Source organism: Furipterus horrens, unplaced genomic scaffold, assembly GCF_987537825.1.
Source record: "Furipterus horrens unplaced genomic scaffold, mFurHor1.1.pri manual_scaffold_8, whole genome shotgun sequence".
Lineage (NCBI taxonomy): Eukaryota > Metazoa > Chordata > Mammalia > Chiroptera > Furipteridae > Furipterus > Furipterus horrens.
The window spans coordinates 49,885,144-49,902,763 of record NW_028327178.1 but is presented as its reverse complement, the minus strand read 5'-3'; the positions used below and the strand labels follow the sequence as shown (position 1 = coordinate 49,902,763).

General features: G+C 39.5%; 1 protein-coding gene across 6 annotated transcripts in view; it reads right to left on the bottom strand.

Moving 5' to 3' along the window:
- Window positions 1-17,620, bottom strand: part of PTPRM (protein tyrosine phosphatase receptor type M) — an 883,942-nt gene that overhangs the window by 168,278 nt on the left and 698,044 nt on the right. For 3 of the 6 annotated variants that reach the window (XM_090285792.1, XM_090285794.1, XM_090285795.1), the window contains 3 exons: window positions 16,501-16,575; window positions 16,248-16,274; window positions 11,319-11,506 (listed from right to left, as the gene is read on the bottom strand). In XM_090285792.1, the coding sequence (XP_090141918.1) occupies window positions 11,319-11,506; window positions 16,248-16,274; window positions 16,501-16,575 (290 nt within the window). The remainder of the gene's footprint in view (window positions 1-11,318; window positions 11,507-16,247; window positions 16,275-16,500; window positions 16,576-17,620) is intronic. The other 3 variants (XM_090285793.1, XM_090285796.1, XM_090285797.1) reach the window with 1 other exon arrangement.

Here is a 17,620-nt window from a genome sequence, read left to right as displayed (position 1 = left end):
TTCACCTAAATAACTATCTACTTTTTCTATTTTTAAGTATATTTTATTGATTATGCTGTTACAGTAGTTCCAATTTTTTCCCCCTTTGCTCCCCTCTGCCCAGTACCCCCCCTTCCCTCCAGCAATCCCACTACCCGTAGTTCATGTCCATGGGTCATGCATATAAGTTCCTCAGTTTCACCCTTTCCTATATTATTCTTAACATCCCCCTCTCTATTTTGTACCAACTGCTTATGCTTCTTAGTCCCTGCACCATTTCCCCATTTCTCCCCCTCCAACCTCCCAGCTGATAACCCTCCAAATGATCCTCATACCTATGATTCTGTTCCTATTCTGGTTTGCTTAGTTGAATTTTGTTTTGATTTTTTAGATTCAGTTGTTGATAGTTGTGAGTTTGTTGTCATCTTAGTGTTCATAGTTTTGATCTTTTTCTTAAATAAGTCCCTTTGACATTTCATATAATAATGGCTTGGAGATAATGAACTCCTTTAGCTTCACCTTGTCTGGGAAGCACTTCATCTGCCTTTCCATTCCAAATGATAGCTTTGCTGGATAGAGTAATCTTGGTTGTAGGTTGCTTTTCATCACATTGAATATTGCTTGCCAGTCCCCTCCTGCCTGCAAAGTGTCCTCTGAGAAATCAGCTGATAGTCCTATAGGCACCCCCCTGTAGGCAACTCTCTGCCTCTCTCTTGCTGCCCATAGGACTCTGTCTTTATCTTTCACCTTTGGCATCTCAATTATGATGCGTCGTGGTGTGGTCCCCTCTGTGTCCAGCTCGCCCAGGACCTTCCGTGCTTCCTGGATCTGTATGTCCATCTCCTTGGCAAAATTTGGGAAATTTTCCTCATTTTTTTCAATTCTTGCTTCCTCATTCTGCACTGGTTGACTGATTTTTTCTTCCTTATGTTCCAAATCATTGATCTGAACCCTGATTTCCTTCCTTTCACCATTAGTTTTGTGTGGATTTTCCTTCGTTTCATTTAGCATAGCCACTTCTTATGTGTTTGCCATACTCAAGCATATTTGTCAAGCCTGTGAGCATCTTTATCACCAGTGTTTTGAATTCTGCGTCTGTTAGGCTATCTTCTCATCTGTTAGGTTGGCTATCCCCTCGTTGCTTAGTTCTCCCACTGGAACCTTGATTCGTTCCCCATTTTGGGCCATACTTCTCTGTCTCCTCATTCTGACAGGCTCCTGTGTTTGTTTGCCTCTGCGTCCCAGGTAGATCTGTCGCTCCTGTTATGTTGTAAGGGGCAAAGCCTTAGGTATTTGTCACTATAGGGCGACCTGTTTCACCACATTGTGGCGCTCTACGTGGGGAAGGGGTCCAAGAAGGAACAATGCTGCTTGCCCAGCACTCGCCCCTTTTCCAGGCACCTCTCCCACTTCTGCACAGGACTGGTGCCCCCTCTAGCTGCTGCCTTGGCTATTGTTCCCAGAGTGGGTGGGTCTGCAGATGTTCTCGGACCTTGGGGGCCCTTTAAACAAGCGAACTCTGCTGAGATCAGCAGTTTTTGACTCTACCCCAACCCCCACTGGTCTACACAGTCAGAAGCAATGAGGTTTGATTTTCCCCGTGCTGGGACCGTGAGCTGCGAGGTCCGGTGAGGAGCTGGGAATGCTCCCCAGGTTTCCCTCCTGACTTTTTAAAATGTGTGACTGCACGTTATGCCATCTTGTTGCTGCTGCCACTGCTGCCACCACCACACTGTGTCCTCTCTGCCCCGGCTTTGCCCCTCCTACCTGTCTGGATGAGTATTTCTTCTTTATATCTTTGTTTGCTGAACTTCCATGCAGTTTGATTTTCTGGAACTTCTGGTTGTTTCTAGTTTTGAGGTAGTTGTGTTCCTTCTTAGTTGTGGAGAAAGACCCAGCGTGTCTGTCTACACCTCCATCTTGGCTGGAAGTCCCAAGTAACCCTCTATTATTTTTATTAACAGTTATATAACAAATTTAAAGCAAACATGGATTACAAATATTTATCGTAAATTGTTTAAACATATGGTTGGCATTCAATGGGTAAAATGATCAGACAGTACCACATCCATTCTTACTATTTCTAAATGATCAGTATCAGTAAGGTTCAAGTTGATCAGTATGTTTTGTTTTTTTTTGTTTTTTTTTTCTGGTTAGGTGCCACTAACTCACTTGAGCCTTCCTGATGATTTGTACCATTCTGAGTATATATATATTTAATAGTTCTATCTGTCTTTAACTTCATTTCCATTCTAGGGGTATATGTGTTTAAATACACAGAAATCAATTCTGCAAATAAAAGCAACTTAACAATGTTTGTCAAATCAGTTAATAATATATAGCTTACTATATTGTCAGTGAATATACTGCCTACTGTATTATAAATTAATACATTGCTCACTATATTATAAATTAATATGTTGTCCTCTGCATTGTCAATTAATATGTTACCTATTATGTTATTCAAACACAGAGCTATAAGACTGTGAAAGTAATGGTGATTTGTAACTGGGAGATCAGGGAAAGCTTCAATAGGAGGTGATATGTGAGATGGAGATGGATCTGAATGGACTTGGCAAGTGAAGAAGGAGTCAGAAGTCACCCCAGGTAGAGCTATAACATGAAGCTCTACTCAGAGAAGGCAAGTAATTCAGAAGACCTAGACCATAAGGCACGTGGTGGAAAGTAGCTGTGATTAAAATGAAAGCCTGAAATACAGGCTGAGCTCTACTCATGGAGGCTGTGTATATCATACATAAGAGTTTCTTATTTTTGGAAGGATCCACAGCAGATATTTGAACATTAGTGAAATGTGATAACATCTCTGCTTTATGAAAAAAATTGGTTGCTGAGTGGAGGACAGATTTGAAGAGGTAGACTAAATGCTGAGAGATAAGTTAGGGGACACTTACAATGGTTCAGGCCAGAGATAAGGGCGAGGTGAGTGAGAACAGAGAAGAAGGGATGGAACTAAAAATGGAGGGTAGAGAAAGTAGTTAGGACTTGTGACCTGCTGATGTGGAGGTGATGGAGAGGGAGGGGGCAATGACAGCTGTTCAGGAACTAGCTAGACTACATTAGTGGGAGGTGACACCATCTATGTGATTTCAGATAGTCATGAGGATAGCAGGTGCTCGGACACTGGCACATTTACATCCCTCCTGGGCAGGGACCCCTGGCTAATTGCATCTGACACTAAAAGCATGTTAGCAAATGAGAAAAGTGGTTAACACCGCCCCCCCCCCCAGCATAGAGAAAAATTCTAATAACCAGCTTCAAAATAAAAACCAGACAGTTGACTAGAAGTGTCTCAAACAAATTGGAAATAGTCTACCATCATGATGATCCTCAAAAGGAGGATGGAGAGTCATAGGAAATAACAATTTTTGATAATACCATGTATAAGTTTGAGCTTATACATATTATCAGGAGAATGGGAGAAAGGAAATTGGATTAAAAAAATCAGCTAATACCTAAGACGTCCTGAAAGCTACCATGACAAAATGGAGCATGCAACAAATTAAATAGACTCCTGCATATTTTTAGTTTAGAAAAAATAAACCAAGTATTCATGCTATAATCCACCCTCTCTATTGCACTTTTTAAAAACATGCAGAAACTTTCATCTACAAGAAAGTATCCATAAACACATACACTTGACTTGCCCCAAATAGCTTGAAGAACCCTCAAAATTTCAGATAGAAGTTTTTATTTTGTTATAGACCTGGCTCTGCATCACCATAATAATTATAGGAAAGAATGTGTCAAAACTCACTTGGCTGCTACAGCCATTGGAGGCGCAGCTGTTGTGATTCTTAATGCATTTCCAGTGCTTGCCAATGCTCCCCCTAACTCCCCATCCTTAGCTTTCAATAGTTTTGTTTTGTTTATTTTCTATCCTGTGGGATGGAAAATAACCTGCACTGATTGTGGCACTTGATTGACTCAGCTGGTGCCTGAGAATATGAAATGGGAACTGAAAAGCACATCTGAAAAGTGTGTGGGCTGTAGGTGAGCTGAAGGGGGTACCTCCACCCTGGATTGTGGCTGAAGCACGGAACCAGTTGTGTCAGGCAATGGTTCTGTCAGTTAAGTAACACAAAGTACCTTTTACTCTACCTGCCTTGTCTCTTTTTTCCAAACTCAACAAAGGGGCTGATATGCTCTGCATTTAAAACTTTTCCAAAAGTACATGCAATTCTCTCTCTGCCAACTAACTTCCCACAGGAGAGAGACAGGCACCTGGGTCCTCTGCTCTGTGCTCTGCTGCCAGCCCATCTAAGATCAGGTCCCGTCTTCCCAGCCAGGGCCTGCCCCGTCTAAGGGCATCTGAACGCAGAATTGTAACTGCAACTTCCTCAGAGAACAGGTGGTTTCCAGGGAGTGTGTTTTTTTTGAAGGTTTCATTAGTTTCCCTGGAGTGGAGGGCAAGTGAGACATTTTAATGATAATTCCCTCTTAACTTGTCACACTGTCAAATATAGAGTAGTCCCTCCCTTGTCCGCTGTTTACTTTCCACAGTTTCAGTTACCTACGGTCAACCATGGTCCAAAAATATTAAATGAAAAATTAACAATTCATAAATTTCAAACTGCGCCCTGCTCTAAGCTGTGTGCTGCAATCATGCGCATTCCCACTCCACAACGGCTAAGCGTGAATCATCCCTTTGTCCAGCGTCTCCACACTGAGCATGCTCCCTGCATATTAGTCTCTGAGTAGCCATCTTGGTTGTCATATGCAGCATTGCAGTGCTTGTGTCCAAGTAACCCTTATTTTACTTAATAATGGCCCCAAAGACATCCATATAATTTTTATTACAGCATATTGTTGTAATTGTTCTATTTTATTATTAGTTATTGTTAATTTCTTACTGTGCCTAACTTATAAATTAAACTTATCATAGCTATGGATGTATAGGAAAAATAAAAACACATAGTATAGTGTTTGGTACTATCTATAAGATTAGGCATCCACTGAGGGTCTTGGAATGTATCCCTTGCAGATAAAGAGGGACTCCTGTAGACAAAGGTACTGAATATAACATTGTGCTTGCATTTAACAAAATCAGCTGTTTTACTTAGAAAACAGAGGAATGGATGAGAAGGAAAAATATACATGCAACCCACACATTAAAAAAAAAAAAATCTACAAGGATCTACAAGGAGATAGACATGTTTAAAGAAAATCAGATTCCTTAGAAAAAAATGCATAGTTGCATTTAAGCCTAAAGATTTTGGCATAATGTCTTCAATTCCTCAGTTTAAATTGAGCTAAAAAACAATCTCCACGTTCAATTAGAGAATTAATCACTACTGTTTGTACCCTGGAGACATACACAGGATGAAAGGTGGGGTAGAAAAAAATGATGTTTATCTAAATATATTTAAATATTTATATTTTATTTAGATACAAACATACATACTTTTTGAAGAGTAGGATGCCAAGAGTTAGTTTATAAATTTCTGCTCTAGTAATTGGAAAATAAATTTTTGTGCCCCAGAACATTATTATTAGCTAATGAAACAGTTACATCTGTGTTTTTCAGGATGCCCTATCTGGGAGTAATTTTAAATTGCTGTCCTTCCCTTATCTTAACTTTACAATGATAGCAAAATTTATTTTTTCAGAATCACATGACTGTTTTCATACTGAAGGTTAATCTCTTTCTCTTGGATCCCTAGGGATGTTGGGTGAATTAAAACAACAACAACAAGAAAAATAAAACCAAGGACCAAAGAAGGCCTTTCGGGGACTAGAGAGGGGGAGAAGCTCACCCTCCAGCTGCAGGACCACCATGGGTGTGGGGGTCCCCTCCTGCCCCATCAGCTGTGGCTGTGTGGGCACGTCCAGCTCCAGCGCTGCAGGAGCAGAGAGGTGGCAGGCTCAGGATGCCCATGTCCAGGACAGGCCTCATGGGTTCAGGGCAGAGCAGTAGCATTGTGGTCAATCTCCCTTTTGAGTCCAGGTCATATGGGCCCAGAAGTCTGTGAGCGCAGGGTTGGACACGGTTCCCTTGAGCGCAGCTACCTCCTTTTTTCATGTTTGGTAAACCCACAGACTTTTCCCAAGGTGTTAGCACAGACTGGTCTTTCTCCAGAGATCCCTGATCCACTCTCCACAGATGATATGCCATTTTCTATTCAATTCAGCATGTTTACTTTTTATTGTGATTCATGTCTGAATTTCTTTTGAATCAAATTATATCATTTCCCTAGTGGGATATGCCATATGACAATCTTGTTAGAACAAAATCAAATACAAAATTTGCACTGAGTAGTGCTGTTTCATCCCCACCACATGTTCTCCCTTTTGTTTGGACACACTTCTGTCATCTACTTGAGCGGTAATAAATCCTCCCAGTGTTTAGGCCAATTTTCAGGCATTTTGTCTTGGAAAAGATAAAGATGAATTGGTTAAAACACTGTCAACAGAGAAAAAGTCACTGTTTCTAAACTATTTTACAACTAGGTGGCTGATTTTCCCAATATACCTCGATTGAAGAAAACCAGAGAGACCGACTGGATGATTACACTGAGTCACAGTACCAACTGGAGACTTTCTTGACATGTATTCCCAGATAAGGTTCAGTACTGAAGTAATTCATTGCTTCAACAAGTGTCTAAGCCAAGCATGCCATAGCATTTTTGAACAAGGACAGAACAATATAGTTCATAGTATATGTTCCCAGTAATACATTTTCCCTCTCCTCTTTTCTTTTTTGGATATTGATTATTTTCTTCTGATCAATGAATTCCTATGTGCCTTGTACAAATAATGCTTAAAAATTAAGCAGTTTGTACTAAATAGATCTTCATCCAAGTACAGGAAAGAGACTCATGTTATCTGTGTCTTTCTTCCCTTCCCATGGCTTCCAGAATGACACCCAAGCTCTTTGGTGAGATGCACGGGGCCCTTGGTGATGGAGCCCTCATATCCGCACCTGCCAGACCCTCCTGGGACTCAGGCTAGTTTCCCAGTGCACTCTGTTCTCTTTTGTATCTACCTAGAATCTACCCTCTTTCACCTTCTCCTGGCCAACTCTCACTCATCCCTCAAGAAAAAAGTCAACCCGGCCCAGTATTGCACCCCAGGCTGGCCTGGGTGCCCCTAGTGGCCTTCGAAGCACCACTGCAAAGCTCTCTTATGGGGTTTAACCAGCTTCAGCCACTATGTGGTTGCTCCCTCCTGCAGAGTGAGGTTGCTGAGGGAAGGGCACATGGTTCCCTTCTGGGTCTCCAGCACCCAGCAGTATCAGATGCACAGCACATGTTTATTGTTCTCTGGTGGATTAAGTACAACTTATTAAATTAAACTTTCCCCCAAAGCTTGCCTTGCCGAAAATACTCTTAAGAGTATTCTATGGTCTCCAGTTACACCATTCCTTAGGACTTTCCTAGCAGATATGAAAATACTGTGTTAGCAATTAAAGGTGATAGCATATATTTAAAAATACTTATTTTATAAGTTCTCAAACTTTATCCACAGAATCAAACCTACCTACTTATGTAAGTTACTTTCTAATGGAAACTTCTGATGACATATGATACATAGTAAGGAAATTGCCTAGCCCTATAGCTAAAGTAAAAATATATTGAACCCATTCATTCCTCAGCGTGCTGAACACAGGAGATTACAGATGCACTGGACCACAACATGACACAGTTTTCCTGCAAAGAACACCACATAATAAACTTCTGTTCTTGGATCTTTACAGGTTGGAGCAAAAGTAGGTTTACAACTGTGAGTACATGAAACACAGTTTATTCTTGCATTACTATTTATTAATTATTGTATTATTTTCCACACAAATTGTAAGCCTACTTTTGCCCCACTCTGTATTAGTATTTTTCTCTTTTACTAGCTGATGCTGGAAATCAAGACTTCTATTTTGAGGTATGTTTACATGCCTCTCTGTCCAGGTGTTTAATGATCCGAGCAGCGAGCTGGACTCCCTGGTGCCGACAGTCTCTGACTGCTCAGGCCTCAGGATCTTAAAGACATCCTGTGACTTAAAAAGAATCTTGCTGAGTACTCCATCTTCCCTGATGTTGATAAGAAAATCAAACAAAACTAAGCACAAATGGTGTTTAACTTTGATTGCTTTCTGTTAGTGTTTAAGGAACAGTGCACCCCTTCCACAGCCTTAAAAGAATAAGTGATTGGATTTCTGTTTTTCTGTTTTTGAATCTATAGAGGATATATAGACTTGTTTATCAGGAAGTGTTCCCTTCAGTTAATCCTTTAAGCTTCCTCTGTTGTAAGTTTCATGTACATTGTAATCATTCCTGGAATGTGCCTGTGAGCTCATTCCTGGACCCTCCCTGTTGATTAGCATATCTGTAAAATCCAATAAAAGGAAGGTGCTTGAACTGCTCAGTGCTGATCCTGCCTGAGTGAGCGGCAGCCCTCCGACTGTCCCACATCCTGTCTGCTGGAATTACTTGCGTGCCCTCGACCACAAAGTACTACAACAACTAGCTAACACTTCAACTGAATGTCAGATACAAATCTAGCACTTATGATGCATTAAGTGGGCTAATCCTCATGAGGTTGATATGGTTGTCATTCTATTTTACATAAGAGGAAACTGAGGCCCAGAGAGGTTGGATAAATTGCTCAAGGTCACATAGTTAGTAGTAGGAAGCAGAGTTGAGTTGCAATACAGGCAGTCTGGTGCCAGAGCCTGTGTCCCGCACTGTGGTCTCTCAGTATTTGCTCTGAGAGATTCACACTATTCCAGGGAGCACAGCATTCCTGACTCTCGGTGCAGGTTAAAGGGAAAGACACATACCTATGATTCAAAGAAAGTACCTTTGGTTAGAGTTCTAAAAGCCAAGTAAACTTAAATAACTCTGTTACACTTTTCCAGATTCACACTAAAATATATATTCCCTGGGGTTGGAGAATGGAGAGCAGAATAGATACAGCCTGGGACCTTTCACTGCTCCTTTAATTCCCATCAGCTTGGTTGTGCCTCTAGGAAAGATCTGGGCATGTAGTTCAGTGACACATGCAGGCAAGGATGGCAAAGGTAGGGTCCAGGCTTGAGACGAGACACAGTTTACAGGTGTCCTCTTCTCCCTGAAGCCACTGCACAGGTTTACCCACATGCCAGCATCACTCCTCACGCCATATTGACTCTGTCCCACCATGGTCCTCCTGCCAACATCAGCACCCTGAGCCCCCCAGGAGAGACATATTTAATAATCTGAAAATTATTCAGTGCTAGGATTATTCCTAATGTAACTTTCTATTTCATATTTCTCCTAATAGCACCTTCTTACTTATTCCTACTTTCCTCTTTAGTATATGCTATTTTTTCACTTTTCCCTTCTTTCTTTTAATTTTTTCAAAACTGATAATAGTTTTGGTGTTTAAAGGTATTAACTTTCCCCTTAGCTTTATAGAGATGTAATTGGTATATAACATTATATAAGTTAAAGGTGTCTAATGTGATGATATGATACTCTTATAAATATTTCTTTGGAGCAGTCTTTTCTAATCCACTGATCAGCTAGAATGAGGAAAAGAGTATTTTGAAATGTAATTAATTAATATTTTATTTTAAAGTATAACAACTCAATGAATCACCAATTATAATATGCTTAAAATTAGTATAAATTGTTTCAGTTTGCAATTACAAATCATACTTCTGCAGGATACCTGAATAGGAAATATTTTTATGCACACTTTAAAATATGTATCATCTACAGTGTGTTACAGCAAGTTCCAAGGTAGATGTTTTTAAATAATCCATGAAAAATTGGAATCAGGTTATTTTATGAATTGTTATTTAAGTCTATAACTAATCTTTCTGACATTAATATCTTTAATAAACATTTGAGCAATACCTGCATTCAGAATATTGGATAGAACTCAGACATCACCTCTATTCATTAGGCTTATATTTTCTCAGAAACCTAATTTTGTCTTTCATAAGATATTAATGCTTTTGAAAGTCTTACACTTAATCCCATTAATTCCTAAGCTAGCTTTTAAAAGTGCATGAGGAAATAGGCAAAGGCAGTCAATTTCACTGAATTATAAAGCGCTAAAGGTACATCTAAAATAACTGCTACCTAAGAATTTCAGGATTGCTAAAATGCATAACTTCACTGAAAATATTTTCTGGACTTAAATCAAACCCTTGGGGGCTGGTATAAGTTAGTTTCCTTGGCTTTGCAGTCTTCTGAAGAGAGGTCCATTGGCAACATATGAAGATGCACATGTCGGCAAAGTGTGTTTATTTGTCTGTATTGGACCAAAGACCTAGTCTTAAAAAGAAGTCTAGCCATTGCAGAGCATGGCTTTCACTGCTGTAATGAATCTGGCCATTAAGCTTGGAAATGGAGCTAAACCTAAGACAACGCAGCATCTGGGCACTAACAGGAAGTATCGTGAGTATTCTCTAGGAGGAGAAAGAAGCAGTTTGAAACTTGTAGGCTATGTAGGTGGTAGGGTCTGATTTCAAAAACACTCCCATTATGGATAAGATGTTTTCCAACTGTGAGCTAGTCAGGTGGATACACAACCAGAAACACATTTTAAGATTAAAAAAACTACCTATCTATATAATCCTACTATTACTATAATATAAGCATGCTACTTTATCTTCCAATGACTGTGAACTAATTTTAATAAGGTAGAAAGAGAAACCTACTCCCTCCACTCATACACTCAAGTCATGTGAGCTTCTCTGAATCAGACTTCTTCAAATCAATTCATTCTTTTCAGTTCTTGAATGACTTTCCAAAAGAATTAGCTAATGACAGGCAGTGAAAGAGATAAGTCCTACATTTTATATAGGGTAAGAGAGTATCACTGTTCCTAGAAATGCCCTGAAAGCTGTCTTCACAAGATCCCAGGACAAGGACATACTCTCTGGTTTGGCAGGATAGTAGCAGCTGTCCCAACTATGACACTAGCCAGTCCCTCTGATCTCCACCACATGACATCACTGGTTGGTCTATAATTGTTTTAAGTGAATTGTTTCTTCCTGAGATAACTATCACAAAATTATTAGGATTTAACATCATACTTAATTATAGGAAAAGCCAACAAAGTGATCAACAATGGGAAGAGAGCCTGGTAGGCCTCTGTTATCATTGCATAGGATGCAGAATAAGGGCAAAGGTGAGGCGGCCCTCCTTTTCCCATTTAACTTATGTTAGCTTCCTAGTAATAAATCTTACCGCCAGATGAAGATGGAGCCATGGCTGAAATACCTGGTCTCGTTCTGGCAGCCCTCGTGGTGCCCCACTGGCTGGCAGAGTGAGCTGCCAGCACAGTCCCTGGCCTGACGCACAGGAAGGCTGAGTGTGGGCCAAGCTCGTGCTCACCTCATATTCCTCCTTGAAGCCATAGCCCTCGGCACACTTCATCTGCGTGATGTGTTGAAGCAGGTCTGCTACCCGGATGGCGGGGTGGAGCTGCCCTGTCTGGTAGGGCACGTCGGCCGGCTCGCGCTTCTTGTACGTGTGGGACTGCACCAGGCTGCTGGTGTCGCTGGCCATCGTGTGGGTTTCATCTAGAAAAAGAAGGTGTGGAGAAAGTGAGGGTCAACCAGGCTACGCCGAAGTCACTGAGAAGGCTAAGACGTCGCTGCTGACATCCCCTCAACCTCGTCGGCAGCCGTCCGTCTCGAGAGACGATGGTGTAGCTTCTTAAGAGTCTATCTGCACCGCCGAGAATGGCTGTGCAGTCCGACTCGGGAGTGACATGGTAGTATCTGTCAGACAGAGACAGACAGACAGATCCCCTCAACCTACAGCTGCGATAATCCCTATGATGGCTTAGTGAAAAAGAAAAGTTAAATGTTTAGAAATTTAACTTGGCAATACTGATAGGAATGAGTCAGGAGTCTTGGTTTTTACAAAGCAGTCCAAACGATATATAGCTTTCACAAAGCTGGTTGATAAGAATCCTTTATCCTTTGGGTGTTAAAGTTTATAGAAGTTTCAGTCTGAAACTTCATCAAGGCCTGGTAGAAAACCAGTCTTGTTATTTCTTCCAAAGATTAGTTAACTAGTTTATAGGATGAAGTGAATAAACTCTGTACAAATGTTCTGTGAGCAAAATAAAAGTGCACAAAATGATTTGGCTTAGAAAGCTAGCAATGAGAATGTGAACTGGATACATGAAATCCAAGAAAAGCGGAAAAAGAAAAGGGCACTTGGTTTGATGAGTCACTTTGCATGCTCCAGGGGCAGAAAGCTTGACAAAATATTGTGGACCAACACATCACATATGGAATGTTCTACAGGAGCAAACATGCAGGCCAACGCACAGCACAGCCAGCTGGCTTCACCGGGATCTATGGATGAGACACACACGCCCACTCCCTCCACACCTTCTCCGTGGGGCGAATGGGGGAACTTACCATTTATTGGCACTTTAAAGAAGATACATAACAGGAGAAAAGAGGAGAAAAAGGAAACAGGGCATAAGCAATAATACTGTGTGAATAGTTACAGGTAGTTTTTATTTTGTGCTTTAATTTGACGGTTAAGTTTTCTATGCATCGGTGGTCAGAGGGCAAAGCCTCAATTTTCCCATCAGGTTAGGATGGAGGTGTTTAAGAACTGTATAACAAAAAGGAGGTTAAAAATAGTATCATAATTCTTTTTTACCCTGTAAGAACCAATTAATGATTAAACCAGTCTTATTTGTATTTGACACATCTTACTTGAATTTCTTGAATAAGTCAACCAAATTGTACTACAAAATTAATGTTAAAGTTTGGTCCAATAAGCCTAAAGAGGCTGTATTTTAATGGCAGACTACTAGTAAATTAGATTAATGAACTGCAGAAATTATAGCTATTAAAAATGTCTTATGTAGGAAAGTGCTATTAGATTAAGAGTTTCACATTCTACAGGTTAACTCATTAAAATGCTGAATCCTTTTAGCTTTTTTATGACTGAGGATGTGTCTCATCAAAATATAATACAAAATCACTTTAAATGAGGATATTAAGTCAAAACTGATTTCAGGTATAAAGAATTAAAACATCTAAGGAAGAATTTATTCAAATTAAAAAAAAAAATCAGATCGTTTATCAACAGGGAACTCAGGCTATGGGGTTTGTTTTGAAAAAACCAAGAAGTTCAGGTCCAAAGGAAATTTAGTTCAAGGGCGGTTGGTTAGCTGTGCCTGGTTTTGAAACCTCACTTCTATCTGCATTGCAAAGCACCTGGGAATGCATGGTATGAAAGGTGGTACACAAGTGTGTAGCTATGTTGCTGTTGCTGAAATGGCACCTGGATCACTACAAGGTGGCTAAAGACACAAAGACAAAATAAAAAGGGTGGTAAGTTGATTTTATGTTTCTTCTTCATTTGGAATTGATTTGAAATTTAGAAATTTATATGCTCCCATTTTATTAAAACAGTCACAAATAAACTGGGACATTTTCTCATTAGATTTGCTTGCTGGCAACTGCCAAGCTCATAAAGTGGGATACAGTATCGCCACTGAAGAGCTGAATCCAGTGAGCCTGTAGCTACTCCAGTAGTAAGTTCTGATCTTTATACTAAAATAAATGGAACATTAATTAGTTTCCCCCCTGTGCCTCTCTCATCCCCTCAGTTTTGTACCCTTTGGGATGAAGGTAATTAAATGCCCTCCATTGTGGACTGACCTTCCGAACTTCCCGAAATGAATCATCTGGGCCTGCTAGTGAATACACTGGCAACAGAACAGTGCTTTGATCCAGGGCTAGGCATTCCTGGAAGTTTTAACCACGTGGAAGCTGTAACCACTGTCACCACTGTATGTATCACCTGCTGCTACACTGTGACACCCTGGCCTCATGACTAGTGTGGACATGTCCTAAAGCATTTAAACACTGCTTAGACTAAGAAAAGAGTACTACTATCCAGTATTTAGATATCAGAGGGAATAGAAAGTTTCTTGTGCAGTATGTTATGAAACTGTGTCACCTTACTAGTAGAAATTCTTGATTACACCCAAATTAGTAATTAACTCATTTCCTCTGACTTCATAAAAAAGAATTATCACCGATAAAACATATCATTGTTATTAATTTCCTATATTTGTTAAAAATTACCCACCATTTTAAAATTAAAATTATGCATAAGAGGAAATCAGAAATGTTTCTTGCTAACATTTCTGATGGTTTTCTAAGAACAAGAATAAATCCTACCTATATTCTTTAATAAACTATCTTGAATTTTCAGCAAGCCAGCTAAAGAGTCTTGAATTAAAATAAATGCTGTGTTTTTGAGGCTGGGGAGGATCTATCCATCCATCCATCCATATAGCTATCTTCTTTTTTTGCAAGAATATAATGTAAAGGCATACTAAAGTCCTATACACTAGGGCCGTGAACCTTAGCCTGTAAAAATAAAAGAGGGAGGAACTAGGGGATTTAATTGTGCCAAGCCCCGACTCACAACAAACATTTCTTCTTCTTGTCGTAAATTATAATAGTACTATTCTCAAAAAGTACCGGAATAGTTATACAGCTTATTTTCTTTCCAGGTTCAAGTAATAACCTCACTAATCCTTAGTATGCAATATATAGATTAACATTTGCAACAAATTATGTGGAAAGAACAGCTTCCAAGCACCACAGTTTGCTAAGGTGGTACACATATAAACTAGATGTAATAACAGTTATTTGTTTATCTGGCTGATTTATTTTTCACAATGTATATCATTTTTCTCCTTGAATTGTCTGTTCAAATGATTTTTCTCTCGGTAAAGAAGCCTAACCAACTTTAAAAGATGTCATTAGTGTTCATAATAACAAAGCAGCGACTTTAAATATGGCATTTGTTTAATAAGCTTATCTAAATCCTGCTGTGAAACCTGAACATTTTCTTTCTTCTGACAATGCAAGCCTCAGCCCTCTCCACTCACAGCTCCACAAAGGTCATAACATCTACTAGAGGAACCAGGGAATGAATGCCACAGCACACAAAGAAATTGCAAATCTTTGCCTAGCAAAAGATTCTGCAAATGTCATCTGCATGTAGATTGCATTGTTGAGGAGCCTAAGATTAGTCTGAGCCCCTCACTTACGAAAAGAATAGCTAATACTAAAAGATGAGAGTTTTAGTGGGTTTTGTTTGTTAGCCAACAAAATGATGCAAATTCAAAAGTTCTGATTTATGTCCATTTTTCCCTCACGCAACAAATTTGCTTAAGCTCAGAAACACCATAAGAAAAAAAAATAACCTTCTACAAAAATTGTAACGACTTAGAGAAAAGAGAAGCACAGGGGGAAAAATTATGTTTTGCAAAGATATAAAGCCCTGTAAAGAGAATCAAGAGGCAGAAGTCACTCAGCTGGGGATGGAGCTCTGGCTACAATGAATTGTATAGGCCTCGAAGTCGTTTGTGTAGTGCTGTTTGTTGGTAAGGTTAGTGGTAGAAAGAGAACACAGCCGTTAGTTATACCCGGGTTCTATGTGTGTCTCAAATGCAATAGCAGCTCATGCTTGTCTGGTAATGCCATTTCATAGCCAGGCAATGCCATTCTCCTTACCCTTTGTATACTGGACAAACAGGATTTTTTTTCTTTAACTCCCCACTGGGAATATTTCAGTTTCAATGCATTCTGCCCCACATTTTATTTCTAACATTTTATTTTACTTCTAGTGACATCTGACACATAATACACCATATGATTATAAAGTGCCATCTTGTCATTTTGCTGTTGGGAACATCAGCTCCTTTGAAATTTGCTTGTGTCACAGACACTTTGAAATGAGGGGATGCTCTGTGTGTCTCCAAGGAGGGGGAGGGGCCAAAACTCTATTGCGATCATTTTTCTGCATAACATTAGAAAAATGCTATTTTTGAAAGTGAAGTTTTTAGTGTTTAGCAGAAAGTGAAAATAAGCTACTTTCACTTTTACGACTGTCACATTGGACAGAATTCAGCTCTTGGAAGTACACAGCTGAGTGATTACATACTGTGTTTTTTTCAGGGATCAGACATGACTTTAAATTTGGAACATAGAAAGGGAGAATACTGGAGCTGAGATTGTTCATTTGAACCTTTTGGTATCATTCCCAACATGTATGAAGTGAATCCTTCTTACCAATGGAGACTGTTTGGAAAAAGTCTTTTTATTATCTACGCCCCCAACCCCCAATACCCACCCCAGGCCACCCACTCCCGCCGTGTCCTGCTTGCAATCACTGCATCATACAAAATTACAACCTCAGTCTCCTACAGAGTGGCTACTGACTCTCTAAATTATTCCTGCAATAAACTATGATAAAGGGAAATGTTCTCACCTAAAATTGCAGTTGGCACAAATGGGTCTGTCATACATCATAAGCAGGTCAGTGCAGAGAAAGTAAAAAGAGAAAGAACAGTAAATGATTGATGAAAGCCCCCCCGTATTCCCATAGAAAGCCATTGAAAGCATTGGGTTATAAGACTTCAGACACATTAAGCTCCTCAAGCATCATGGACAGCAAAGTGAGCACTGATTGAATCAGATTGCTAAGGCTTATAGAAAGGTGAAACAATGGAAAAATCTGTTACCTGGGTAATAGGAATTAGGCACCGACGTACTCAGTGTATTTGTTTTCATTGTAAAGGATGATGGTGAAGACACGGCTGCAAATGAGAGAAAGGATGGTCAGTGGTTGTAGAGAGGTGTTAATACCCGAAAACGTGGCACTCTGAGGTCCCTCCCAGGGACCCCGCTCTGGGGCAGACTTGACTGAAGAAATAGCAGAGGTTTACTGAAGTCTACATGGTAAATAATAGCATTCCTATTGTTTCTGGGGCTCTACTGGCCCTTTATAGAAAACAAGCACCTTTTTATCACTTAAAAGATTTTCTTATCCCACAAGTAAGATAAAAACCAATAACCACAGCTGCCATTTTGAATCAAGAAATTCATTAGACTCTATTTTGACTTCTAGCCTTTACTTGTAAATTCTAGTATCATGCTGAACTAATTTTTTTTTACAACTAACAGTGTGAGAATATGTCTACACATGATTTTTATAGTTTGCAAAATCTTCTCCTTCCTCATATTTTGGATAGTCCGAGAACTTTTCACAATGCTATAACCTGGTTTATGAAAAATAAAGGTGATGTTTCATGCGTGCTATATTTAAGATGAAATCTGTATGCCTACATATTGTTCTGTCGTCTTTTCAATCCATATACAATGCTTATTTCCATTTTAAATATTCCTCTGAAACACTCAAGATTTAACTATCACATCTTCTCTTCCTCCCTATTAAGAGGAAAGTCAATCCTATCCAATTTATCTAATTCCATTGAAAGTGGATATCTCCCATTTTTAAAGTAGTTTAACTCTCTTCAATGTCTTAATTGATTAGTGCTTTAAAAACACTTTAATTTCATTAAAGTGTATGAATAAATAATTTGAATGGGCTCAAGCAGGTTTAATGTAAGCCTGCATTTTAACTCCTCTGATGTAAGTACATGATTTATTGGATGCTGAGTTTCTGACCCAGTTATATCACTGTGTTATGGGAACCACTATCAAATCCCAATGGATATTGTATGTTATTTTATTCCGATGACATGTCAATATATTTAGCTCTCCTGGAGAAGCTAATTTAGGACAGTATTTTACTTGTGTTTATGTTTTTAGAGTGTAGAATTAGTAAATAACAGAGAAGTA